The following is a 27,501-nucleotide window of genomic DNA, read 5'->3' as shown; positions in this document are numbered from 1 at the left end:
ACATCATGTGAGTCCCCGGCAACGGCTCCAAAATTTTGATGTGGGTGTGTTTTGTGGGATATTTAATTTATATAATTTTATCCCTTATTTGTTTTGTCACTCACACCCATCAAAATTAATTATTTATTTTATTTACCAAACCCCTATTTATCGCTAATGTAATATAGAGAAGTCCGGGTCGTCTCCCATAGACTCAATGATGGAAGTTATCCTAGATATATGGTGCGGGATTTATTGTGTCTTATTACTGATATTATTTATTCCTAACAATCTATTTAATTCTACAATTTACAAAAGAATAATAAGTATACATAATATACATTCCTAATCATACATTTACTTAAACAACAACACATTTATACAAATATACAAATCATGCAACATACATCAATTACAACATATAATATACAAATCATTCATACAACATGCATCATGAATCTTATATCACCATTTCATACTATACAACACTTAAAACATAGAACATGCATCTATAAACATAACCTCCTACAACATAACTGAACATGAAACATACACTCCATTAATCATATACAACTAAGAACATGAGAACAATATAAATCAATATAAAACATTTAACAACAATTGATACAAGATAAAGCACTATACAACAATATTTAACAACAAGCTCAACATACAACATATAATCTCTTGTACACTCTAATACAACACTAGGTTACAATAATCTATAACCAATTACAATCCATAATTCATGGTTCACAAGCATTATTATAATCCACAACACAACAAGCTTTCATTTACATAATCTACAATCATAAATTCAAAATCATACAACAACAAATGACATAGCATACAATCTCAAATAATTTCACAGCACTTTATTTATAACATGAATCCATTATACAAAAACTATTTACAAGTGATCACACTCAATCCATATCCTATGGTCGGCTAACAACCTTCCCAAACAACTCAAGTCAACACAAAGTACATTGGTTCAACAGACACTACAAGTTACAAATTGGCATTTAATCCCACAAACACCAACATCATGTCATCTCATCCAAATGAATCATTTGATACACTTGCATTCAATTCAATTCAAAAACAATTGCTTCACAAATCAATCGGTTAATACCTTGCCCCATTCTACCCATCACAACAATAGCGCTCCGCAAGTATACGGAATGTCGTCAAGTAATAAAAAGATCGAATCCACAGGGACCGTGGAATTACTTACTAGATTTAGCACAAAAAGGTGGAGAGAAAACTGAGCATGAGTTGTGTGGGGGAGATGGGAGTGTTCTAAAGTACTTTATCCTAGAGTTCAGAGAAAGGAATCGACTGTGACACTGGGTTGTGAAACGATCCTAGGACTTCGGACTCCTCAGAGTATGGATTGATTGACTTGGATCCTCTACCTTTCCTCAATAATTGTTCAATTGTAGGGATGTTAACCAATTTATCCAATTCGACCTCGTCAGGTATCCTCGGAATAAAGCATTGGTGTTCTTACGTCACTCGTTGTCGGTTTGAGATGGTTCTAGAAGCCCGGTTCAAGGCATTCCCGTGTCACTCAGGCGCCCCGGAGTACTAAAAGAACCCTATCCCCTGTCACAGGATATCTTTTTACGGACCTCTCCCCAACAACGGATGACCGCTAACTATCCCTCATAAGAATTAACTATGAATTAAGAAACCCCTCGGAAACTCGCCCGGTTCAAGGCATTCTTCCTGTCACGAAGCGCCCCGGTGTACGGCCTAATGATTCCTCAATCCACAATCAATCCCTACCCTCATGGATTCATACACACACAATTTATCATTCAACACATAAGCATAAATCCACAAAGCAATAGACAATTATATCATTGAAAACGGTAGATTAATCAAATCCAAAATACAATCATCCAGTACATCTGATTTATCCTACATCCTAGAATCTAGGGAACTACTCCATAGCGTGGAGATTACAAGCCAAAGGAAGGAAGGAATACATCTTAATCCAGAGATACAACAATGAAGTGCAGGAAATAAGACTTATCTTCTTCCTCGGACTGCAAACTCTGCGTAGATGGGATGAGGATGGACTGGAGCAGTCGGATCGGTGGATGGATCGTCGAATCTCGCTCCGAAACAGGCGTCGGTGGCTCTAGAACAGCTCCGGTGGCTCTCCAAGGTCTCCCCCCTTTCTTAGGTCACTAAGAGGACCTATTTATATGCAGGTCACGAGTCAGCACGCCCCCGCTCACACGGCCGTGCCTGGGAGGCACGGCCCAGTGTGGGCACTGTCGGTTGAAGAGGCACGGCCGTGCCTTGGGGGCACGGCCTTAGGCAGTCAAGCTTCTGTTTTGGGGCACGGCCGTGCCTCTGGGGCACGGTCCAGACTTGGCTTGGCTCTGTTTGAAGGCACGGCCGTGCCTGTGAGGCACGGCCACAGCCTGACTCTTCTCCTTTTTCTGGACACGGCCGTGTCTGTGAGGCACGGCCAGCTGCTGAGACCTTTCTGTTTTGACACACGGCCGTGCCTGGTGGGCACGGCCAACAGCAGATGCTTCCTTCAGGTTGGAAACACGGCCGTGCCTGTGAGGCACGGCCAAGTCTCGTCTGGCTTCTGTTTCAAAGCACGGCCGTGTCTGGTAGACACGGCCCCTTCTGCTGCTGATGGGGGATGTTGGCACGGCCGTGCCAGTGAGGCACGGCCCAGGCTTGTTGGTCTTCTGTTTGGGCACACGCCCGTGCCCTTTGAAGCACGGCCAGGAGGCTGAATAGACACGGCCGTGCCTATGAGGCACGGCCCTGTCTTGCCTTGTCTTCAATTGTTACTCCGTTTTGCCCGCTTTTGCTCCAAATTCCATCCTGAAACAAGTAAAAACACGAGCAGATCTCCGAACTAGGAAATGCAAGATATGTGCCTAAATGCATAAATAAGGGATGCAATGTACACAAGATTTTAGCAATAAACTCAGAAAGATGTGCAAATAAAGCGTAAATACATATATAAACCCTACGCACATCAAATCCTAATTTATCCGATCAAATAGTTAGTTATCAATTACCCATAAAGCAAGACTGGTGGCAAAAGGCTATCGTCAAAATATGATATTTATTATAACGAGACTTTTTCATCAGTAGTCATGCTTAAGTCTATTTGGATACTCGTAGTCATAGCGGCTCATTATAATTATGAGATATGACAAATGGATGTAAAAATAGCTTTTCTTAATAGAAATATATCTGAAGATGTGTATATGATACAACTCGAAGGTTTTACATCTGTTCATAAAAATAAAGTATGCAAGCTTCAACGGTCTATTTATGGAGTGAAGCAAGCATCGAGAAGTTGGAAATTCTATTTTGATGAGGTAATCAAAGAGATTGATTTCTCACATAATTTAAATGAACCCTGCATGTACATGAAAGTTAGTGGGAGTGAGGTCATTATATTCTTAGTATTATATGTTGATGACATATTACTTATATAAAATGATATGCCAGTTCTACAGTCTGTCAAAGGTTGGTTGTCAACAATATTCTTCAAGAAAGACATAGGAGAATCAACTTATATCCTTGAGATTTCTATAGAGATAGATCGAAAATGTTGCTTTATCTTTCACAGTCTACATACATCAATAAAGTGCTAAAACAATTTAGCATGGAAAGGTGGTTTTATTTTGAACCAACATGATTTGGTCTTGAACCAAACTTAAGGTAATCAGTTTGGGTTTTAAGCTAATGGGTATGGGTTTTGGTTTGCAAATCAAACCTATTAGAGATCTTAAATATATCTCTAAAGAAGAGAGATTTAACGAATTGAAAACCTAAGGGTTAGGTTTCAATCTACCCCCTTCTCTTCTCCTCTAAGCCACACCCAATCTCTTCCTTCTCCTTACGCTGCCAACCACCCTAGGTGGTGTTGCCACCATCCAAATGAGTTTCCAATTGGTGGTCTTCCATAGGCATCCAAGAGTCTGGCCTCCATCGGCCATCCACCGGCCCTGAGCAAGAAGAGAAGCAATGGTTGTTTCTCTACCGTAAGGTATCCTTCTTCCTCTGTCCTTGGCTATTATTCCGATGAGTAATTATTCTTTCCAAAACTCCCACGCCATTAGGCTCACTGCCCCTCATTGGAAGCAAATCGTGCAACTTTTGAGCGGCGGTTTAATCACCTCTGTTCAATTCGATTCGTATTGTCAGCTTATTTTGAACCATTGGATACTAAATCGAACCATAGGTTCTCTCTCAGATCATTTTATCTTCTTCCTTTGACTAGTATTGAAATGGAGATACAACACATGACTTAGTGAAGTTACCTCAAGGAGATCTAGGCATGGATACGAGTAAAGGCATGCTTTCTGAAGGTTGCTAGTTAATGTCTTTTTCGCTTCACGTCATCCAACAGGTATAATTTACTTATACCATATTTTCTACAATTATATCTACATGCGTGTGTATCCTCATGTGATTTTTGATACACAAATTATAATAATATAGATTAGTATACTTCCGTTGCTTGTTTAATGAAATAAATTTTTAAAACGTGCATAAAGAAACCCAACATAAATTACTTTGAAAATTATATTATAAAACTATTCATCTAAAAATTATCCTTAAATTAAATGTCTAACTCTTTGGTTAGACTCAAATGATATAGATAAATCATCAAGTCTGAATTTCATTATCAACACCTTGTTGGACTTCTATCTTATCAAATCCCTATTGGACTTTCCATTTACCAACGTCTATTGGTCTTCCCATCCTTGTCAAATGTATAATCGACCTTAACCCATTTGGATTTCATGTAATATTAAGTATTCAATCAACAATGAGTGTTCCAAGGGTGTTTAGTAAGTTGTCATTAGATTTGGGATTAACCTTCAAGTGTTGAAGGCTTCAAAAAAAAAAGATGAAACCTTAACTCACCCATGAACTAGGTTAAACCCAACTTATATTGACCAAAAAATTTTATTTGGTTAACCAAACACAATATTATATCAACCAAAGTAGGGCTAGTCAATTGAAATAGAAAATTTAGTATATTGACGTGTGGATTAAGATGAGTAGAACTATTTTTTTATTTGATGTTAGTCAACTTGATGAATTGTGTTAGTCGATTGAATGTTGTCTAGTCAACTAAAAACACTATTTACTATAATGAATAATGTACACTAAGATTTTCAACATTCAAAATATGTATGTCTAATTAAAGTGTCATTTTTAATATTTTGATTGAGGTCAACATTGAAACCTAGGATATATGTGCTCTTAAAGGGATTTTAGGCACTAAGAATAAAAAAATATTCTTAAACTCCTATCCTCAACTAATCAAGTGCGCAAAGGAATTAAAGAACTTGAACCAAGGTTGAAGAAAGCTTCAACATCTCAAGTTCTTGTTATTTTACTACTTGCTTTCTTTTTTTATCTTTAGGGAGAGGTTAGGTTTTATAGTGAAATCCTAATTATGGTCAAACTCTCTGAGCGCTAGTGAAATTCTAATGGTTATGGGGAAAGTTTCACCTTGGAAATTGTGAACCTTGATTTCTAGATGTTTACCTCATTACCTTGTGTTAAGGGGTGGATTAGTGGTTTATGAGAGTGACACACTGAAAACATCATAGGACATGAAGTAGAGGTGTGATTTTTGAACCACGTTATATACTTGTATTAGTGAGTGTTTATTTTAATTTTATTTTTGCAACTTGTATTGACCACTCGTGATCATATATGCACTTTACTACTCACTACATTGAGTTTGTATTTGTGAAAGGATCCGTTGATACTTTGGATACCTCCATTCAATCCAAAAACACATAATCCATAGTCTTGTACATATTAAGACCTACATAATCCATCATATGACTCATCATTTTCTTTTAGCTTGTAGATTGGGACGCATACATTAGAAAGTGTAATGTCATGCAACATGGAAAGCGATGTCATGTATAAAATCATAAAACCATGTTATTCCCAAACTGTAGTAATTTTTTTATTAAGTACATGCACAAACTTAATAATAAACATAAAGTGTTAGTGAAAATTTAAAATCCATTCTATATTTAATTATTAACTCTTTTTAGCATAAATATACTACTTAACTAGTACATACGTTCAGCATACTTGAGGGTTAATTTCAACCTATCAAAGTTGCAAAATATGCAGGACCGCAGTTGATTCACTTCCCCATTCATAAATTCTTCAGATTCAATGAACTAGTGACCCCATATCAGAAAGTGCTCATGGGTGTCTTTAAAGGTTCAAATTGCTAGATACATTATCACATAAGAACATAATTAATTTACTCGCCACCGTACAACTTGGATTGCAATTTACACGTCAAGTATCATATTATATGTAAAGTCAAAATTATATAATTGGGGAAGAAAAACTAATCGGACAATTATGAATTTTCGTCGAATTATTGAACAGGCCATAAAAACACAAAACTCTACATCACAATATCATCATGACTAATACAAACCTCGCAGTCAAAATCATAATGTAAACAGTTAGAAACGCACAAAAGTTATAAAGATCGAATCCAAGCCCCATCGTAAGGTCAAAAAAAAACATGTTCATGAATGGACTGGTCATTGCGAAGCATCGAAACTAAATACAACTCTATAAAACAGCATCCATTGTAACAATTCCAAAATATGATTGCAAGTTTAAGTTTAAATTTGGACAGGGTGGTGGCCACAAGCCGCAAATGCACCAGTTACACACCCACACTAATCTGGGACGCAGGGCGAGGAGACCAGGTGAAGAATGTCATCAACTCCCAAATACTGTCGACTAAAGGAGTCAAAGGACTAGTTTAAATTAGACGAATTGATCAACCTCCAAGTTCAAGGCACTGGGTGCCGCCTCCTGCAGTGGCAATAATTAAAAGAATGCTCACGATCAAAAAATTGTAGATTGGGTGGTGAATCATGTGTACATGGATTAAAACGAGCGGAACAGCAAGGCATTTGACGAGCAGAAAAATAAAATGTGTAACTGACAATGTCATGAGCTGCTCAAGGCAAATTGTATAAATGGATAACTAAGGGCTAGTACCTTTGATGCTCTAGGTGCCCACACAATTTGGCAAATTGAGTAAATAATAATACATTTAACCTTTACAATAGAATCTCCCAAAGGCACCACAAATTTCTTGTGCCATATAACAAGAGTTTTGAATAAATGCTACAATTGGAAAATTCATAGAAGATTCTACTTGAGGAGAGGAGAGAAAAGGACACAGTGCTGAGGGAGAGAGATGGGGAAGAGAGAAGAGAAGCATTTCCTTTGTTATCTTACTTGAAAAAGGAAAGAAAGAAAAATAAATAAAAGAAAACAGCAAATTACATCTTTAATTGTCATTTTCAAGGCAGTGTTAAACTAGTTTTTTCATAACTTTTTCACTTTTCCATGTCTTTTTCTGTCTACTTCTAGATGGAAACAACAGAGGAGAAAAGGAGCTTCAGATTGGTCCCTCCTTCCCATTACTTTTTCTTGTTCTTATTTTACCTAAGTAGACAGGAATATAATACAACTACTTTCCCCAACTTTTTCCTCTACTTTGGCTTTGACGGCCTTCTCCTTAAGTAGACATGGCCAAAATGGAATGCAATATCAAATGAATACTTACTATCACAACCCGCTTAGATGAGAGAACTAAGCTATTAAGTTATCAACTTAGCCTAAAATGATTAAATTCAAGTTAATATTTGTAAAATACCGGAAATTAAGGGGTAAATTGTAAACAAGATTTATCCTAATTTTTGGGTTTTAGGGAAACCATTTAAGAGGATTAAATAAAATAACCCTAAAGCTTAAGTTAAGAGTTCAAATAAAGCAAATTAGGGTTAAAGGGGTTATTGGTTTAATGGGTTATTGGATCTTCACCATCCGCAACCCGTTAAGGAAACCTATAAGGAGCTACAGCAGCCACGATTCCCTTCTCCCAAACCGCGATAAAATCCTCTGTTTCTCTTCGTCACGCCTGAAGCTGCCCTGTTCGTGCTTCTTCTCCGCCGACGCTAAGGGAGTCCACTGTCGACGCTGGAGCTGAGAGATCATCGGCGATAGAAGCGTGATCGATTGGGGGCTTGATTCTCCCCGAAGGGGGGATGAAAATCGGATGATAGGCGACGCGATCTGGAAGAGGAGGCGATCAGTAAGGGGAAGTTTGGGTTGGGTCGTGTTGTGCTTGACTTCTCGAGTTGAATATCTTTAGTATGTCCTTGAATCCTCTTTGATTCTGATCAGTCTCCTCCATAGCTCGGGGGATTTGAATCGGAGCTTTCTTGGATTTCTGCCGCAAGGAAAGAAGAAGAAAGGAAGAGGAACCGGAGCTTAATCCTAGGGCAATTGGATCTGAGGTGAGTTCTTGTATGAAAGCTGATTAAGCTTTGATTAGCAATGAAATTTCGAGGGATTTAGTTGGATTTGGGTATTTTCCTGTTCGGGTAAGTGTTGAGCCGTTTACTGTTGATTGGGTTGTGATTGATTTCAGATCTTGGTTTTGTTGAATCGTAGTGGATTGTTGTGTTGGGTTTGTTGGGTTTTGGATTGGTATTGAATTGGTAGTTTAGAGTTCGGATAAATTAGTTGGATTTGTAGTTTTACTGAATTGTTGTAGGTTACTGTTTGATTAATTTTATGGGGATTGATCATTGTTGGATTGGATTTAATGATAGAATTATGGGTTAGGTTAAATCTGATTAAAGTTAATTTGGATGTTAAAGGCTAATTGGATCCCATTGGATTTTAATGTAGATTGAATTGTGGTTAAATTGGTTAACCCTGGGTTAGGTTAAGTTGGATAGGTTGGATTAACCTAAATGTTAGGATGGGATTTATTTTATTGTAAATTTAATACAATAGTATATTTAGTGTTGTTATGTTTCATAATTCGCAGGGTTGTGACTTGTGATCCTATTATACACAGAGTGTTATATTTTTTAGGGTTCGGTTGTTGACGAACGTCTGATTCAGGTGGGTACCCTGTACTTGGTCACTACAGGCTCCATGTTTAGTGTATGATCTATTGTTTCTTATTTATCCTATTGTTATTCATGTTGCTTGTGATATTATCTTGTTGATACTCTCGTTTCATATGTTGCTTGATACTTGCCAGTTGACCTTGCTATAATCTATTACTATCATGTTGTTACTCTTGTTAACTATGTCATTTACCCAGTTGATACCTTATGTTATTCGTTGCTTGATACATGTTGATTGACTTTTGATTGATCTATCCATTGATAGTACAATCTCAATTTTGTTTCGTTGACCTATGATGATTCATCATGATTCATGTTGATTATGTTGATTAGTTGTAGCTATTATATGTCGGGATTATCATCATAACATCTACATGCTAGTAGTAGGTGTTGTTGACAACTGTTGGTTGTTCTTGTTGTTGGCACTCACCTGACACCGTGTTGTGGTGGGAACAGGGGTGAGAGCATATGTTGCGTTATGTTGGGTGCGACCAAGACTGGCTAAAAATAGCCCTCCTGATACACTGCCCACTCCCCACCTGATTAGTGGTGGTTAGTTGTTAGAGCCTGTGCAATTTGTCATGTTTGACGCCTCAGTTCACTGCCCTGGGGGGTGACTGAGGGTGAGGAGTGCAAACAGTGACCATGCAAGTTGCATGTGATGTGCGTTGCATATTTGCATGCATTTGCTATTATTATTATTTTGCATTGTTGTTTACAGTATGTTTGTGTGTGACTGTTGCACTTGTTTGATATATGACTGTTGCATTGTATGACATGACATGTATTGCTGGTTTCTGTTATACAGTATTGATCTTTCCTTATGTATCACTTGTAGAGACTGTATATTTTCTGTTATTCCTGTTGATATATTCTGACATGCACTTCTATCCTGTATTCCACTGAGTATCTAATACTCACTACCCAGACCCTGGGGTTTCCTTGTTTTCTCCCCAGGTAGCATATAGGAGTTTACTAGGAGCTTGAAGATCGGCTGGCATGTTACCATCTCACAGCAGAAGGATTTTTATATGTTGGTTTGTACGGATCGTATTATGTTGACATATGGACTGTAGTTGTGGTTTTTGGACTTATATTCGTGGTTGTGTGGTTTTGTTCGGATTTACGATGTTTCTGCTACGAATACTTTCGATATTGTGTGGACTTATCATTGCATGTATTAGTTTAGTAGTTATGGTCGTGTGGGCCTTACTCTTTCTGTTGTTAGTAGTTATTGATGCATTTGTGGTATGTGAATGTGGGCATGTAGTCTTTATTGTGGCCGTGTTGGCCTTTTGTATACATGTATTCAGGGAAATATCATTGTTACAGGGGAGATGCTGCCGAAATTTTTCGGACAGCTGTCTCTCAGGACGTGACAATATTAGTTAGCTCATCTAAGCTTATAAAGCTTTTCTAATAGTCCATAAATCAATAAATGGGACTAAGTTTGGAGGTGTTATACTTACCATATGGTAACAAAAATTTGTTAAAGCATAGATAAGAATAGACCAGAACTAGGCACTTACTGGTACTAGCACGCATGTATATAAATATCATGTCAATAGTAAAAAAATCCACCATAGAAACTAAAAAAAAGTTACCTCTTGGGCCGGACACGATCCTCTTCATAATCCATCATCCCTCCAGATTCAGAAAAGATCTCTTCATGGCCTCGTAAGTCCAAGTCGGCCTGCTTAAAGAGTTTGACTTCTGCCACCAAGTAAGATACATCGACCAACATTTGCCATATTTCAAATACAATATAGTTTTTTTTTTAATTTATAATTTTTTATTTAATTATTTTTAGTATAGTGTAAATGGTCGTAAATACAATTTAATCATACAAACATAACTGACTTAGATGAAACAGATGCTAATAGGCAATGCAAGTGAGAAAATAATATATGTTCAATCTAGTTAGTTTGAACATTTACTAAATAATATATAACAATGAATACATGGGAAAACATTTTTGAATTTGTTGTTGAATCATCAAACTCACCTTGAGGGATTTCTTCACCTCCTCTACCTTGTCCAGAATTTCCTTCTTATGTATCTTGTTTGCCTCACTCATTGTGTCAGCCCACTTGATTTTCTCTTGGATCAAGTCGAGCAAACTGTCTGAAGTGCCCAACCTACAGAATTTGTCAACTGAGTTATGTGTGCTACTGAAAAAATTGGTCAAAATCATCTCTAGGCTCATAACTGGAAAAAAAAAGTTCCAGAAAAAAGCGCAACTAATGTAGGATATCAACTGAAAACACTCTAGATTTTCCCAAAAAAAGTCAACCTGTAAAATGAAACTCTGAATCTAAATGCTACAATCTGTTATTAGTGAACTTCAAAATTCAAACCATCTGTAAGTCAAAAGACGGTCACAAAGGATGTCATAACAAATTTTACATGTATATGATTTGCACTTTCATAAGGAAATACCTACAAATCACATAAATTTGTAGTGTTCTAAACATATATAATTTTGCAAGCAAGGAAAAATTGTCCCATAAGGCCATAATCAAGGAATGAAACGAGTGGGCTATCCATCTTCATGGTGCCATTCTTCAGGTGGTAAAGGGTGTGGAGTTGAGAGAGGAGTTGCTGATACACGATGAACATTAGTGGCTATTGATCCCAGCGGAATAGCCCTTTGTGTTGTCGATCATTCTTATATGTTTCAATGAGTTTATAGAGGTGAAAACATTTCTTTGGAGAACTGCAAGCTGCAATTTTGCATTAGTTGTTGCATTTGTCTGGAATGTGTTATTTGAAATGCGGAAAATGTGTAGACTAGCATTTTGAGCAAGCCAGTCTATTAGGGTTTGTGAAGCTGGACGTGGGTGAACAGCAAGGAGAGAATGCAGCATGCTGTTGCAGCAGGCCAATGAGGGGGAATTTTGAGAAAAATGTGGGCTAATATTGAAAGCTCTTAGCATGCATTAAATTTAGAGAATTTGATGTAGGCTGAGGAGGTGAATTAGGTGACCTTTTAGAGGTTACTTTGGCCTTGTACAACAGTGGAGTGAGGGGAAAGATGTAGCCTATGGAAAAAATCAGAAGTGAGCAAAACCATTAGGATTAGGATGTTGATCTTGAACATGTTAAAGAGGAAGTTGTTGTTCTTCCTTGTTCAACATTGTAGTTATTATCCAATCATCATTTGTTGATAAAATAAATGTAATTAACAATATGTAACAAAATTCATTAGCTTCTGCTAAAGAGTATATTGATCATTAGTTCAAGCATTGTTACCCTTGCATTCCACTGATACCTGACAATGTACATGCAGAAAATGCATGAGATGGAGTTACATGTATTTCTAAATTCATGCTAATTAAATTTGCTGTATTATCCTTGTGGAATTGCATCATGCAAACAAGTGAATTGCATGTGTGAGGTTGAATTCATACATGTGATAGTTGGACTGGTTGTAGCTACAAATGTTGATAAAGGTGAGGAAGAAGCAATGAAAGGGGAGGAAGACAAGGCAAAGGAAGATGAAAGGGTAGAAGAAGACCCCACACTACCTAGGCCAGAGATCAAATCAGCAAAACTATTGATTCAATGATTCAACTATACATAATGAATTTTTACATGTATCAATTTTTTCTTATATATTGAATAAATATACTAAAATTACAACAAATTGTTTTAGTATGTAAAATACAAGTATTGTTACCCTACTCACCCATCTGTGGACAACCCATGGGCACCTGTTGTTAAATTTTTTTTATTTTTAATCTCACTTCCTTTATGTGAAAATTGAAAATCATATTTAGACAAAATCTCATCTCTAAATCCAAAAATCCTAAACCCTAAACCATAAAAAAAAAAAATTTTAAAAATGCCAAGTCAATTTGCCACATCAACAGGTGTCCATGAGTTGCCCACAGATGGATGAGCAAGGTAACAATACATGATGAAAGGAATATAAAATGACAACTTAGATATAATAAATATATATTGTAAACTTTAAAATGATAATATATATACACATATAATTCAAGATTTACTGCTCCAAGGCCCCTAATAAGCAGTTAATAAACTTCCTCAAAAAAAAAAAAAAAGGTTTTGCAAGTCTCAACACCATGACATGCAGTTTCACATGAGCAATCAAATGAGCATACCAACAAGTGCTTTGAAATCAAATTCTAAAAAAGTGAGTTTTACCATTTATTCTGGTTTTTATAGGGTTTTGTTACTCTCAAATTTTTAGGCCAAACTGGGTCAGACTGGCCTCTGGTTCCCAGTTTTAACTGGTTGAACTAACCAGTGCAGTCTGATTATGTAAACACTGGTAGCTGGAAGACAACCAGATCTTCCTTACTTAGGGCTCCATAATCTTGTTGATCTTTTCAACCTCATCAAAGCTATTTTATGCTGTTAAACCTTGCTTGTCCACCTCCAATCGTATAATTATTCTATTTTAATTTATGAAGCACACACAATGATTACACTCTAAAAGCTTCATTCCATTTCAAACTTCTCTTTATCCTATTCTCATCATTATCTCTTTGTTGAATAATATATCCAAAATATGTAGAACTCATACTTAAAAAAATTAATTCATCTTAGGAGTGAATGAACCAATTCATACTCATTGTCTTCCACATTTGTAGTAGATGAACCAACTAGATATACTGATGCAAAATAAGAATTCATTTTTGTTTTTTGTTTTTTGTTTTTTGTTTTTTGTTTTTTCTTTTGGTTTGTGATGATTAATTTTAGTATGATCTTCGCTTTAGGACAGTCAGTTTCTAAGTGTTTAAATTGGTCATTGTTTAATTTTGGGGATGTTAATAAGTTTTGCTATGTTTTGATTTAAAGGGTAAAATAATTTTGGTAGGAGTCTAAGTAAATTGATGTATATTATAATTTGCATTTGGTTATCTACCTAGATTTTTTGAATTGAGATCTATAAAAGAGGTGTATCATTTATTATTTTCCTAATATGTTAAGGTTGAGGTGGTATAAGTTTTCAATGTGGATCATTCAATTTAATAAATATTCCTCTGAGTTTTTGGTCATTTATTCCTCTATGTTAAATAGTTATCTCGTGCTGAGTTAATTTAATCTCAATTCTCAGTTAAGTCTTGGTTCCATTTTAGCATTGCAACATCAAATACATGATAGCAAATGGGATTTGAAAATTTGAACTTATTAGTTATACATAAGGTTGAAGAAGTTCCCTAGCAAATGTTTTAATAATCAATGAGTTAATCTAAGCACATGTTTCCTATAGTGGAAAGAAGAGGAGGGGGGTTGAATCAGTTGAGCTCAAGAGAAGAGGTGGGGGCTAACTTTCCATAGTTTCCTATGGGACAAAGCATGGGAAGAAAAAACATGGGCCAAAGTCCAAAGAGCGCCTCTTGTTTTTGGAATCATCAAGATGGAACCCATGTTGATTTTTTTATCAAAAAGGGGTCTCACCACTATAAAATGACACAATTGTCTTCCACTATACAGACTCATTATTATCTCTCCTTTATTTTTTTTCCCACCTAAATCGATACGTTGTAGCAACTACTAACTCGTAGTTGCTACAACTGAGCTGTCACACAATTGTAGCAACTATGGTTTCGTAGCTGCTACAACATGAATGTTAAACTCTAAACTTTGAGAGGTCATAACTTTTGATTTGAGTTGAACCATAGGATGAGCAATATATCAAATCGAAATTCGTTCAGAAATTTACAAACATATTACAAGATGGAAAAAAAATTAAGACAAATTATATGAAGGATTTAAATGACATGTTTTAGCCCGAAACCTGACCATTACGGATTCCACCCCATAACTAATTGTAGATTTCTGAACGAACTTCAATTTGATATATTGTACATCCCGTGGTTTAACTCAAGTCAAAGTTATGATCTCTTAAAGTTTATGGTTTAATATTCACATTGTAACAACTACGAAACCATAGCTGCTATAACTGTGTGGCAGCTCAGTTGTAGCAACTATGAGTTAGTAGCTGCTATAAGTGTGTAACAGCTCAGTTGTAGCAACTACGAGTTAATGGCTGCTATAACGCGTCGATTTAGACGAAAAAAATAGGAGAGAGATAATAATGGAAATAAACTATTATTGTATAGTGGAGGACAGTTGTGTCATTTTACAAGGGGTGGATGTCGTTTTGATAAAAAATCAACATGAGACACTATCTTGATGATTCCGAAAAAAAAAGACGCTCTTTTTACTTTTGCCCAAAAAACGTTCTCCTACCATTCCTCAAATCTCTTCCATCCAAATCAGCCAAAAATGATTGAAGGCAACTTGCAACAAGGCAAGTTATAAAAAAAAAATTAGTTTTCTTACTGTCAAACTATCAAGGAGAAGATTTTTAATAGTTTTCTAACTATCAAAGAGAAGAAGAATACATGACTCAAATTCAATTATTGTCACAGTAGTGAAATAGTTTCTTTAGTATCAAGGAGAAGTCTTTAATAAGAGCGTGAAAGGTCACATAGAAAATGACTATCATATATGAATATCCCAATCATTGCCGGTATGACAAAGCAAATAGCATTTTTCCCGTAGTCAAAAAAATTATTGCCAGAAAAATAGACATTAACAATATATATATAATAAATCAAGAAAATTACCAGCTACTTAATGTATGAATCATGTTGTCAAGTTGTTCAGGTCTAAGGTCCCTTCCAGCAGCAAATTGCACCTATAACACAAGTTTAAAATATTTTAGAAAAAAAACTGAGGAATTTGTCTTGAAAAAAAAAATCAGTGAAGGAAAAGTGTCCAACCTCAAAGCATCTTCGCAGCTGATCAAGTTTTCCCCGTGCAATACCCTTCATGAATCACAACAAAAATAGCATGAGCATATCAATCAACATTAGCATCTTCTAAAGCCTGAACTAACCACAGGGAGTTATGTGTCACCCTCCAACATACTTGGTAGGTTCCATGAATGGCAAAGTTAAAAGTTGTAAGACAGCATTTCATGGTTGGCAAGCATAAATAGCAGTCTTAAGACAAAAATGATGAAGATTTAAACAAATGCCCACAGGATGGTCATAAACAAAAATAAGTTGAAAGTGGGGAGGATTTTCTCTCAGTAATTAAGAAGGAAAAAAAAGGAGACACATGTATTTTTATTCAGTCAGCATATTCTGCAAAACTTACCGCGTACATGCATTCATTTATAAGGAAGTCTTCTAGCTCCCTCACATTTGAAACATCTAGTTCTTCCATGAGTTGGTCATAAGGCAATACCTGACAACCACCAAAATAGATCAACAAGCTTATACTGCAATATGGATATGCTAATTGAGATAACATTGTAATCAAGTGCCTGAAGAAATAACATACTACAAAGACATGTCTCTGAACCTAGAATGATCAATGTCTTATCCAAATACATGAGAAAATGCATAAAAGGCCTCAAGAATTAAAAAAAAAAATGTTTTAGTCATGAAGCCTTAGAAGCATCTAGCACTTGTCACCATGGTTTCAAGCACCGATTGATATCGGCCATCAGTTTGATCATAGATCAATATTGATACCAATACTATGTTAGCATGGGTAAATTCCATTATACCACCAGTACCACCACAATTTCAGTGGTACTTATCAAGATAGGCCTATCTCAACTTGTCCCAGCTAGTTGTGTACAAAATTGACCAAGACAAGAAGGAAGGGTGAGTCAATGTCGAAGAAATAGATAAATCAGCATATCTTATACTTGTGTCACTCTCATTTCCAACTGTACTACTTCAAGTCCTAACTCCTAGTGGTTAACCAAAATATATTAATATGGACATATGGAAAACTAGTTTACTAGATGTTCTAGGAAATTATGTAGTTGACCTCACTACAATGCTACAAGAACTAATATCATGAGATGCATGATACTTGTTTTGTTATACTTGAGATGCTTGTAATATTTTTAAATTGTTGCTATAAAATTTTAATTTAATTAACCTTTTAATTTTAATTACTAGAGATTTATATTTAGAAGTGAACAAGCTAAATGAAAAGAGAATCATAGAATTAAAACTCATTTAAATTGATGTTGACAAGGTACAAAGCATGTTGACATGTTGAGTGTCAACGTAATATAATGTTAAAAGCATATCATTCCGACCAAAAATTGAAACTACAACAAAGCTATACTTCAAACCTTGCTTATCACAACCTAAAATCATTAATGACAAGGTACAACTCATCAATCAATGTTTTATTCATTTTCATACCCAGTCGAACTAAAAAAATGCTAGAATATACTTGGACTTTAAAAAGCAATCACAAGCAGCATGTGACCTGTGAAGGAAACACAACAAAATATGCAGTCCAAACTACAGATGCATGTGCAAATGATAACGTTGTTAAGAATAATTCAAATCCTATAAAATTGAGAGTACATGCATAGCTTTGTTAAAAATAGGAATTACTAGATTCATTAAAACCTCAAAAATTTGCACTAGATGTATCAATTAACCCCTAACTAAAAGGAAAAAAATACAAATAGTAGAAAGCAGATATGCCAACCACAAAGAACTTGTAAGATGAACTAAAGGTGCACTTATGATTATTATATCAAATGGAAGTCATTGCTCCACTGAGAATATATCAAGACAAAAAGGATGGTGAATATATCCACCTTTTCTGTCTCAGCCAATGTCAATACAGTGAGTTGCTTCAGCTTACGGACTTGATCAGGTAATAGAGCAGGAAGGCAACCAACATTACCTGTAATCATGTCAAGTTAACCAAATTAAGGGGCATTTATATGTTATAAATCAGAGTTAGTACATAAAAAGAAGTATGATTATTGCTTAACCATTTTCACATGTAGAAGAAGGCATTCCATTAGAGAGCATATACTATAATGTACCATAAAGATAACCAGAGAAATACCAGTATAAAGTTCATTTTTCATTTCAAATGATTAAATGATTCATGGTGTTGCAACCAACCTATAAGGCTTATTTATACTGATAGTATAGTTGATGAGGCAGTAGCTTAAACAACTTATATAGTATCACCTAGCATAAAGAAAACTAGAGAAACAGCAGTCAATAAACGTCTTTTTTTTGTTTTTCACTCCAAATGATTAAGTGATCCATGTATCATGGTGTTACAACCAATCAACAACTTATTCTTACTGATGGTACAGTTAATCTGAGGCAGTAGTTTAAACCTCTGAATAAAACCATACTCTTGCAACTTATCAAGTAGAGATCAGATACATGAATTTTCTTCATTAGAGAGCATTTTCTTAACCAGACAACCAGTACGTAAATAGATAGGATAAACAAGCACAATGAACAATCACAGATCAGCATAACTACTGTAAGGGATTTATTATTGTTGAATTTCCCTCAAAGATAGCCTATTTAGAATTAAATCTGGATTTTATACTGTAATCTGGATTTTCCTATATTGGATAATCTGGATTTTTCTATATTGGATAATCTGGATTTTATCCAATAATCTCGATTTTCCTATATTGGATAATCTAGATTTTATCCTATAATCTGATTTTTCTTATATGGGATACTTAAATTTAGGATGATAATTAATGGTAATTTCCATCCTAGTTTTAAGAATTTGTTACTATCTTCAGCCATGTAAATCATGTATATATTAGGATGTATTATTCTCCAATTGAAGTAATGAGAAATAAGATCATTCTTCCTCAAAAATTCTTCAATTATCATGTGGTCAATGTAAAGCCTATTACTGAGACAATAAATGCAGCACAGGGTTTACTAATTGGTTTATAATCAGCGGCAAATCAGAACAATCATGAGGGTGACAAACTAAGAGACAAAAGTTGGAAAATTTACAAAATTAAGCAGAAGGTAGGCTTTCTTATAACTTGGATTTTTTTTTCTGAAGTTAAAAGAGAAAAGGAAAGCAGTATGTGTAGGTTTCAGAAACAATAAAGGCGGTGTTACATGGGATCAAGAAAAGAAAACAAACAATGGACTTCTTCAATTAATTTATGTCACAAATATTTGTTGGATTCGCCTATCTTATCAGCTCATTCACAGTTATCAAAATCAGAATCAGTAGTCAGATGAGATGGTCAGAAATCTAAATATAGGTCATACCAAATTGGTAAAATTGGTGACATCGTATAATCCACAGGAAAAGTGATAAAGATACTGTATGATCTCAGCAATCTCTTGGTCAATGTAGCAAGAAAAGGAAAAAATAGATATAACTCTCAAGTATAAATTTTCGTCGCACTCTATAATAAACATTCTAGCTTACAAGAAACACATCAAAGGCATAAAAGGTAAGAAAGCAAAACAAAATTTGCATATGGAACTCCTCTCCTTCCCATTGTCTACCTCTTATTCCTTGTAAAACTCTCCAAGTCATCACATGGGAATAACACTTTCTGACAATAAGCTAACCACAACATGACAATGTGATGATCCCCAAGCACTTACTGATCCCTCATAGCTCATACCATGTAGCACAATCCCAAGGAGAAGAAAGCTTGGAATGATCCAAGGATGGCGTAAGGAGTTGATCTCATCCCATTATTTTTGGTGGATTAGCAGTGTTTAGTCTGCAAATGTCATTGTCTGTGTAGGCTACCAATTCCACATGATTTTAGCCTCCTAAACCTCCTTCCAATCCATAAAAAAAATAAAAAATAAAATAGGTTACTTTAGCTAGGTTTAGCACTACATTTGCATTTCAAGTGTCGTTAGGTAAAAGTTGTTGTTTAGTGTTTGCTAATCTACATCTTAAGATTGTTTTGTAAAGCAATTTCAATCCTATACTGTTAGATAAAACCATAAAAGTGCACTTAGAAAGCATTTTTCAGTTTAAAATAAAACAATGAATATAATAAAAATTAGAATGAAATATAATTATTAATTAATATTTGAAATAAACTATACATATTCTGATCTCAGTTTTTAAAATTTTAACATGCAATTTAGTGTAATACGTTATCTATTATTTAAAATATGAATATCTCAGTGATTAAATTATTAATTTTCATTTTATTTATAAAACAATTATTAAATGCTTCAATATTTATCATTAAATAACAAAAGATATTAATTTTCTGGTTGTGTTATATTGTTTCTAATACAATTATTTGTCAAAGACTATTAAGTTTCTATTTTTCATAAAATATAACAAAAAATGACTATTGAATAAACCATAATTTTTATAAATTTTGTATTTCTTTAATATTTTATAAACTTTTAACAATTAAATAATCATCAAGGAAGTATTTAATTAGTTAAAAATACTCTGATATTTAATATTAATGTGCACAATATATTAAGATTTCTACAGTTTATCAAAAAAATTATAATAATTTTAAATGTATTCAAAAATTTTATTGAAAAAGCAACTTATGGAGCCCCAAAGCAGCTTCCAGCCACATTGGGAAAATGAACTTAGGAATGTAGTGGTTTGAGTGCAAAAGAAGAAAAAAACTTACACATATTTTATCAAACAATATAGTTTACTCCCAAAGTGTTTTAACCCTTGAGAGCCCTTTGGTAAGGCATTCCAAAACCCAGCATTCATTGACAAGCCTCCTTCAATTGGTATGGTTAACAGGCCACTCCCATACAACTATAGTGAATGTGGTTGAGGAGTTAATGGTGCTCCACAAGTCCCATAATCAAAATGGAAAAATCACAAATATTTTTTAAAAAAGAAACCTCAATATGAGACCCACTTTCATATTTAAACTTTTAAAATCCATATCAGCTGAGAAACCCACTTAACTCCACATTACAATCCTCACATTTGACAGATTTCTGCATCCCAAATTTATACATCCAACACAATATCGATGGTATGATCAAAAGTGATCAAGTCTAAACCTTTTTATTGCAATCTCCATGGCAAATCCTACTCTATGGAGCCTTCAGAATTGAAGTCGATTTTGATCAAGCAAAACCAAGGTGAAGTACGAATTTAAGCTTTGCCTTACACTTGCTTCCAATGCCTCTGCCTTTGACTCTCAAGTTCACAAGCCAACCAGTGTTCATTATGATAATCAAAGGCATTGCCACTATTCTTGTATGTCTTGTGAGAACAAAGCAGATTGAGATTGAGCATCATTTCATTTGTGAAAAGGTGCTAGATGGTATCATTCAATTGATGGAGGTGAGATAATGTTGCAAATTTTTTCATGATGTCTCTCCAAAGGAACTTTTGAACTATTTAGAGTCAAACTTAGACTTGTTTCCATAAAGTCACTTTAAGGGGAGTGTTAAATTATCATAGTAAATTTTTTATAAACATTTGATTCTTTGAGGCATTAATTATCTCTATGATAGATTAAGGCCATGCCTCTTAGTAAAGAGGCATCTACTCAAAGAGTCATATCTAGGAGTCATGTCAAGAGAGACTTGTATCTATAAATAGGATAAATTGCTAGGTCATTTGGTATCCAAGTTCTACAAGTGTACAATATCCAGTATTCCACTCTAATGATACCTTTGTAAATATTTTCATAAAAGGTGAGTCGCAGCTTTATCTTTTCACTTGTTCTTTTGATAGTTCTTAAGATCTAGAAAATTACTTAAATGGACAACTTAAAAATAAACTATGTGATAAACCATTTCTATTTATAGTAGCTTCGTATCTGGCAAACTGACTACCTATTACATCTAATTACAGTTTTTAAAATACTGAAATATAACTAAGAACAAATATGATTATCTGCTGACGATAAGTACATAACAGAGTAGCTACACTCCATCCTGTTAAGGCCAAACAATCAGCAATATAAAACAAATAAACATTTATAAAAGAGATTGAGGAAAATGGTTAACAGAGTTAATGGCTCAAAATTTTGGGATGCCAAAGAAAACCAAGTTTAAAAGCATCACCTTAACATGAAATTTATTTCATAAGCCCATCAATCCATTAGAAAAACACCGGACAAGTAAAAGGAAAAAATTGCAATAAGAGGATGCAGAAGAAGAACGTTCAAGCTAATTCTTACGCTTGTAATCACTCCATGTGCCATAGGAAAACAAGCGCAGCACATCAAGAGACGACGAGTACTGCGTTCCTTTCAGCTGCACGACAGATAAATAGTATAAAAGGTGGAGTAAACGAAAACAAAAACCAACACGAAAAAAAAAATAGAAGAAGGGGGAGGATAGAAGAGCACTTTGGCGAGGTTGGGGGCGGAGAGAATTTCGGAGAAGGCGAAGAGAGAGGGGTGAGCGGTGGCCTCGAGGATGAGGGCGGCGAGGTTGGAAGCGGACGCATCGTCGCCGGCGGCTTGCTTCACGAAGTGATCAATGAGCTCCGATTGCTTGCGTTCGATATCCATCGTGTCCCCCTCTGGAGATCTATCGATCGGCTGGAGGTGTAGGGCTTGTTCAATTTGCCAGTGTACCCACATTTTTTTTGGCATTTGAACCGACCCAGGATTTCACGGTCCTACGCAACCGTAAGAAACGAACGGGTCTGCTGCTTCGAACAAACAAATTTGCACTAGACATGATAAGGAACGGGTCTGTTTTTTTTATTATTATTTTAGTTGATATCATATATCTAATTTACATCTTTTAATTCTAAAGATAAACAATCCGATCCATGCACTACTGCTGCATCATTATCCCAGATTTTTTTTTCCATTTTCATTTTTAGGTATAATATATGTATTCATTTTATATTTGTATATATATATATTAAAGGTTAGAAATGTGAATAAAAAATAGATTAAAATGACTTCAATATGAATGGAAGAATGATCTTAATTGAAAGTTTCGTGTAAGTTCATATTAAATCATAATTTGAAAATATTATGAATATAATTAGATGAAAAGTTCTTTTAAAATTTAACTAATGTGGCCTAACTATTATATTACGAAAATAAACAACTATAGTTGTTAAAGTGGTTTATTCGTATCATGAGAAACATAAACATTCATTCGAATATCTAAGCACCACAAAAAAAAAAAAGAAAAAAAAAATGCACACACAACTATTTTAAAGAAATTATGTTTATCACATACCTTAATTGAGCTCATCAAAGCTCCGACTCAACCTTCGAGTTTCCCTTCAACTCGACCACCGAGTACTCCTACTCGACTCAATCTCCTAAGCACCTAGACTCATTCAATCTCTAAAGCCTCCTGACTTTGCTTAGTGTCTATGTGATTTAATTCATCGAGTTCTCTAGTCCATGTCTGTATTCCTAAGACCCCTACTACCATGATAAACTAGACAAGTATGTTATTTGAATTTATATTTTTATTTGTAATTTGTATTTGCCAAGTCCAATAATTTTCAAATAGATCACCATGATCGTAATGATTCCAATCAACATGGGGGGAAACCAAAAAAATATACTAGGTTAAACTTTAAGTGGTGACAATAGAAGATGATCTTCTATGACCATGTTCACTTGGTTTTTGACAAAAGAAATTCTTAAGCTAGTGGAGGATGAAATTGATGTCCAAACCACTAACATTGTCGACATATAGAATCATTCAAAAAATTTATGTTTGAACTACATCCTTCACCAATTTGTTTTACAATGTGTATAACATGATATTGAGTGAAATCTTTCAAGTCAATCGCTATTATTGAAAAGTTACCACCAGTTAAGAAGAACTTCAAATTATCTAAAGTAAAAGCAAAAGGAAATAAATATTGAGAAATTCATTATTAGACTTCACATTGAGGAATATAATAAAAGTTTTGACAAGAAAATATTCTCTCAGACTACTACCTAAAACCAACGTAGTCAAGTATGCTAACAACTTAAAAAAGGAAGAACCCTAGATCATCAAACAAATAGACTAAATTAGGACCCATAGGAGGCATCTGTTGGTAGTGGATAACGTAATTATGGTAACTGCACTTAAAGTTACCAAAATTGTCCACTTACTCACTATTTAAACATCCAAGTAGAGATGAGAAAAAGAGAGATAGAACTTTGTTTTTAGCAAGAAGAAAGAACATACAGATAGTAAAGAAAGAATTTGGTTCATGATTCTATAAGGGTAATTTGTCGTAATTGTTCACGACGATAAACAGTATAGGCTTTTTGTAAAGCAACAATTGTAAGTGTTTTACTTTATATATTGCAATTGTTTCATGCATCAATCGATCAACACTAGTATCAGAGTAATATTTGAATGCATGATTTTGGTTTGAGATTATCATGCTACGATGTTATGATTGCAAGATATTGAATGAATAGTATGCTTAGGCCCATGTGAATTTGATTGCTTCTCTATCTCATGATATTTGTTGATTGCAAGATATTGAATGAACAGTATGTTTAGGCCCATGTGAATTCGATATGCATGTTTATCTTCTGTGCTTTAGAATTTTGTGCATGTTCAAATGATATGCATGTGGATTCTGTAAAGTTTTTTTTTTTGTAAAACATCAAAAGACAATAAATGATACTGGTGGCGGATGTGTCTGGGATGGAGGCTACATTGGTGGCACATGAAAATCACACACCACTATCGGTGCGTTGGATAGTTTGGTACTAGTCTGTAGACATGTCATCCACGTATGTGATGCGTTTGTATGACATGGACGTGATGTATCATGAGGTGACATGACAGTTGACGAGGTTCAATAGGCACCTGCATCATGTATGTGATTGCATGATAGTGCATGTGAGTGCGTAAAGGTCATGGGTTGATTCAAATTATTTTTTTTATTTTTTAGTATTTTTAGAATAATTTTTCTGAATTGTTTAGGTATTTTAAATTGAATTTTCTTTGTTAAAATAAAATTTAAATAAGGGGATTTTTTTTCAAAGTTTGGAAAATTCATAAAAAAAATTGTGTCTATTGATTGCATGTTATGTTCTTAGTGTGTTAATTCTATGCTCCTTTGGAATTGAATTGAACCGATTTTATTCCTAGTTTATCAATTTTGTACCGATTTTGTTGATTTTAATTTCAGATGGCATGGATTATATACACTATGATTCATCATGATGTTCGATGAAAGGAATTGAGGAAGGTTATCTAGGAGATAGTGTACAATCTTGCTTATGGAGTCATCAAATACATTAGGAGGCTCAATAACTTATTCTGGAAACTGAAACAACAGGATTTTCCTATCGTAGTTAATTATCGATCTAGGTCTTAGTTCAATCACTACCAAAAATCTCAATGAAGTAGCACATCACATATGAGAGCACTTTGAGAGGTGCATCACATATAGGCCGGGGGCATTGACAATGAGGAGATAGTATAGAATCCTACTTATGAAATCATAAGATACATTAGGAGGCTCAATAACTTATTCTGAAAACTTAAATAGCAGAATTTTTCTGTCTTAGATAATTATCAATTTGGGCCTTAGTTCAATCATTACCAAAACATCTCAACGAAGTAGTACATCATATATTGGGGCACTTTGAGGGGTGCATCACATATGTAGAGTTGATCAGAGAGCTATTTCATCATGTCGATCATCTAGATGACGTTGTACCACCTCCTTAAGACGATCCTGATAAGATTGAGGAGGATTGATATGCCCACAAATGATGTCACGAATGAGCCTCAAATTAAAATTTATAATCGAAAACCCTTAACTCACAAGTAAATGTAATACAGGGGCACGAGTCGTATTTTCCAAGGACTAGCAGAGAGTTTGTATGAACCAAACTAAGATGTCGTTATTTTTGGGTTTTTTTCTATTTGAATGGGGGTTTTGGTATTTTTCAACGTAAATGAAAATGAAACATGAAATTAGAAACAAGAAACAACATAGAACTAAAAGAAAGAAACTAAATCAACAAGCAAAAACAAGATCATGGAATCGAACTAAGAGTTAACAAACAATTGCAACATGAACAATTTCAAACATAAAAATTCAGAATTATGGACTCAATCTAAGGCAGCAATGCAAGAATCAGAAACTAATGCATAACAGCAACACACTCTAAACTAATGAATCATGACTTAACTTCATTAACCAAGTAAGCAAAAACAGTTTGGAAAATTCAACAAAAATGGAAAATGTAATCTCATGAACACAACAACAATTGTAAGGCATAAACTCAATTACACTAATTAAATGCAATGAACTACAATTACACTAACTGCTTAATCAAACCAACTACAATCTGATTCAAGATCAAATTCCCTGATACGGAACAGTGTTTGCAATTTCAGAACAGTGAAGAATTCAAATTAAAGAATGAACTTCAAATTCCTATCTAAGAAAAACTTGTGATCATGCTAATACAACATCAACAGCTAAAGTAAATCATGACATTAACCAATTCAGAATTGTTGAAACAGATTCAATAGAATTGAATTTCAGCAATGCAATGAACAGCAACAAGAAAAACAAACAGAAATCAGAAATGAGAACTTCAGATCTTCCCTTCCAAATTAACTTCCTCCTTGCCGTCACACAAAGACTGGTAAACAACCAGAAATCCCAGAATATGAAATACTCAGCTCATCTCGGCTTATCTTGGATCGAATCAAATCCAATGCAACTCAGAAACCCTCCACGATACATCAAACAGAGCCGATCCAAGAATTTGAAACATAACTCGATCTAGGATCTGATCGCTTGCAATGTGAGCTTAAGAACCTTCAAGAATCTCTGGTGAACCCCTCCAAATGCTCTTGAATGCTCTGATTTTGTTCGATCAGGAAAACCCAGCTGAAATTCGCTGCGGAACAAACTCTCTGATAAAACCCTCACCAGATGATTCCACGCGAGAGGATTGCCGATCTGAGCTCGTGATCGTCCTTAGAGATCCGGAAATTAATTGGAACGGAAAAATCTGAGGTTCTGGCGATGAAAAACGACGAAAAACAAGTAAAACGGAAATCAGAAATCAGAAATGAACAGCAACAAGAAAAACAAACAGAAATCAGAAATGAGAACTTCAGATCTTCCCTTCCAAATTAACTTCCTCCTTGCCGTCACACAAAGACTGGTAAACAACCAGAAATCCCAGAAGATGAAATACTCAGCTCATCTCGGCTTATCTTGGATCGAATCAAATCCAATGCAACTCAGAAACCCTCCGCGATACATCAAACAGAGCCGATCCAAGAATTTGAAACATAACTCGATCTAGGATCTGATCGCTTGCAATGTGAGCTTAAGAACCTTCAAGAATCTCTGGTGAACCCCTCCAAATGCTCTTGAATGCTCTGATTTTGTTCGATCAGGAAAACCCAGCTGAAATTCGCTGTGGAACAAACTCTCTGATAAAACCCTCACCAGATGATTCCACGCGAGAGGATTGCCGATCTGAGCTCGTGATCGTCCTTAGAGATCCGGAAATTAATTGGAACGGAAAAATCTGAGGTTCTGGCGATGAAAAACGACGAAAAACAAGTAAAACGGAGCGGAACGAAGGTGCTACAGTACCGTGCTACAGTAACCGCGATAAAAACACTGTTCACTTCTCTTTATAACTGGGTTTTTGAATCTGCACTGTTCACAGCCGGCTTGTCTAGCTGGTTCAGCCTGAGTTAGCCCAAGTGCGACCCAACTCAACCAATTTAGCTCCAATTAACATGGTTTCAGCTCCAATCAACCCCTAATCTTGATCATGAAATTTTTGGTCAATAGA

At 35.1% G+C, this 27,501-nt stretch overlaps 1 protein-coding gene across 4 annotated transcripts; it reads right to left on the bottom strand.

Moving 5' to 3' along the window:
• Positions 1 to 6,470: 6,470 nt before the first annotated feature.
• Positions 6,471 to 22,292, bottom strand: LOC141844161 (COP9 signalosome complex subunit 7-like). 4 transcript variants are annotated; one of them, XM_074732184.1, is made up of 9 exons: positions 22,087 to 22,292; positions 21,916 to 21,991; positions 17,581 to 17,669; positions 16,104 to 16,193; positions 15,725 to 15,769; positions 15,569 to 15,639; positions 10,969 to 11,101; positions 10,568 to 10,676; positions 6,471 to 6,843 (listed from the first exon to the last, which is right to left on the bottom strand). In XM_074732184.1, exons 1-8 carry the CDS (start codon positions 22,249 to 22,251, stop codon positions 10,602 to 10,604), a joined length of 744 nt encoding a protein of 247 aa, XP_074588285.1. In that variant the 5' UTR covers positions 22,252 to 22,292; the 3' UTR covers positions 6,471 to 6,843; positions 10,568 to 10,601. The 4 variants fall into 4 exon arrangements, with proteins under 4 accessions (XP_074588285.1, XP_074588286.1, XP_074588283.1 ...); XM_074732185.1 differs by having other exon boundaries at positions 10,568 to 10,673; XM_074732182.1 differs by having other exon boundaries at positions 10,568 to 10,659.
• Between the last annotated feature and the right edge of the window lie 5,209 nt (positions 22,293 to 27,501).

This window comes from Curcuma longa, chromosome 13 (assembly GCF_044706935.1).
Source record: "Curcuma longa cultivar G26 ecotype Majalengka, Jawa Barat chromosome 13, ITB_CL_G26_1.1, whole genome shotgun sequence".
Taxonomy (NCBI): domain Eukaryota; kingdom Viridiplantae; phylum Streptophyta; class Magnoliopsida; order Zingiberales; family Zingiberaceae; genus Curcuma; species Curcuma longa.
This window is presented reverse-complemented; position numbering and strand designations above follow the sequence as displayed.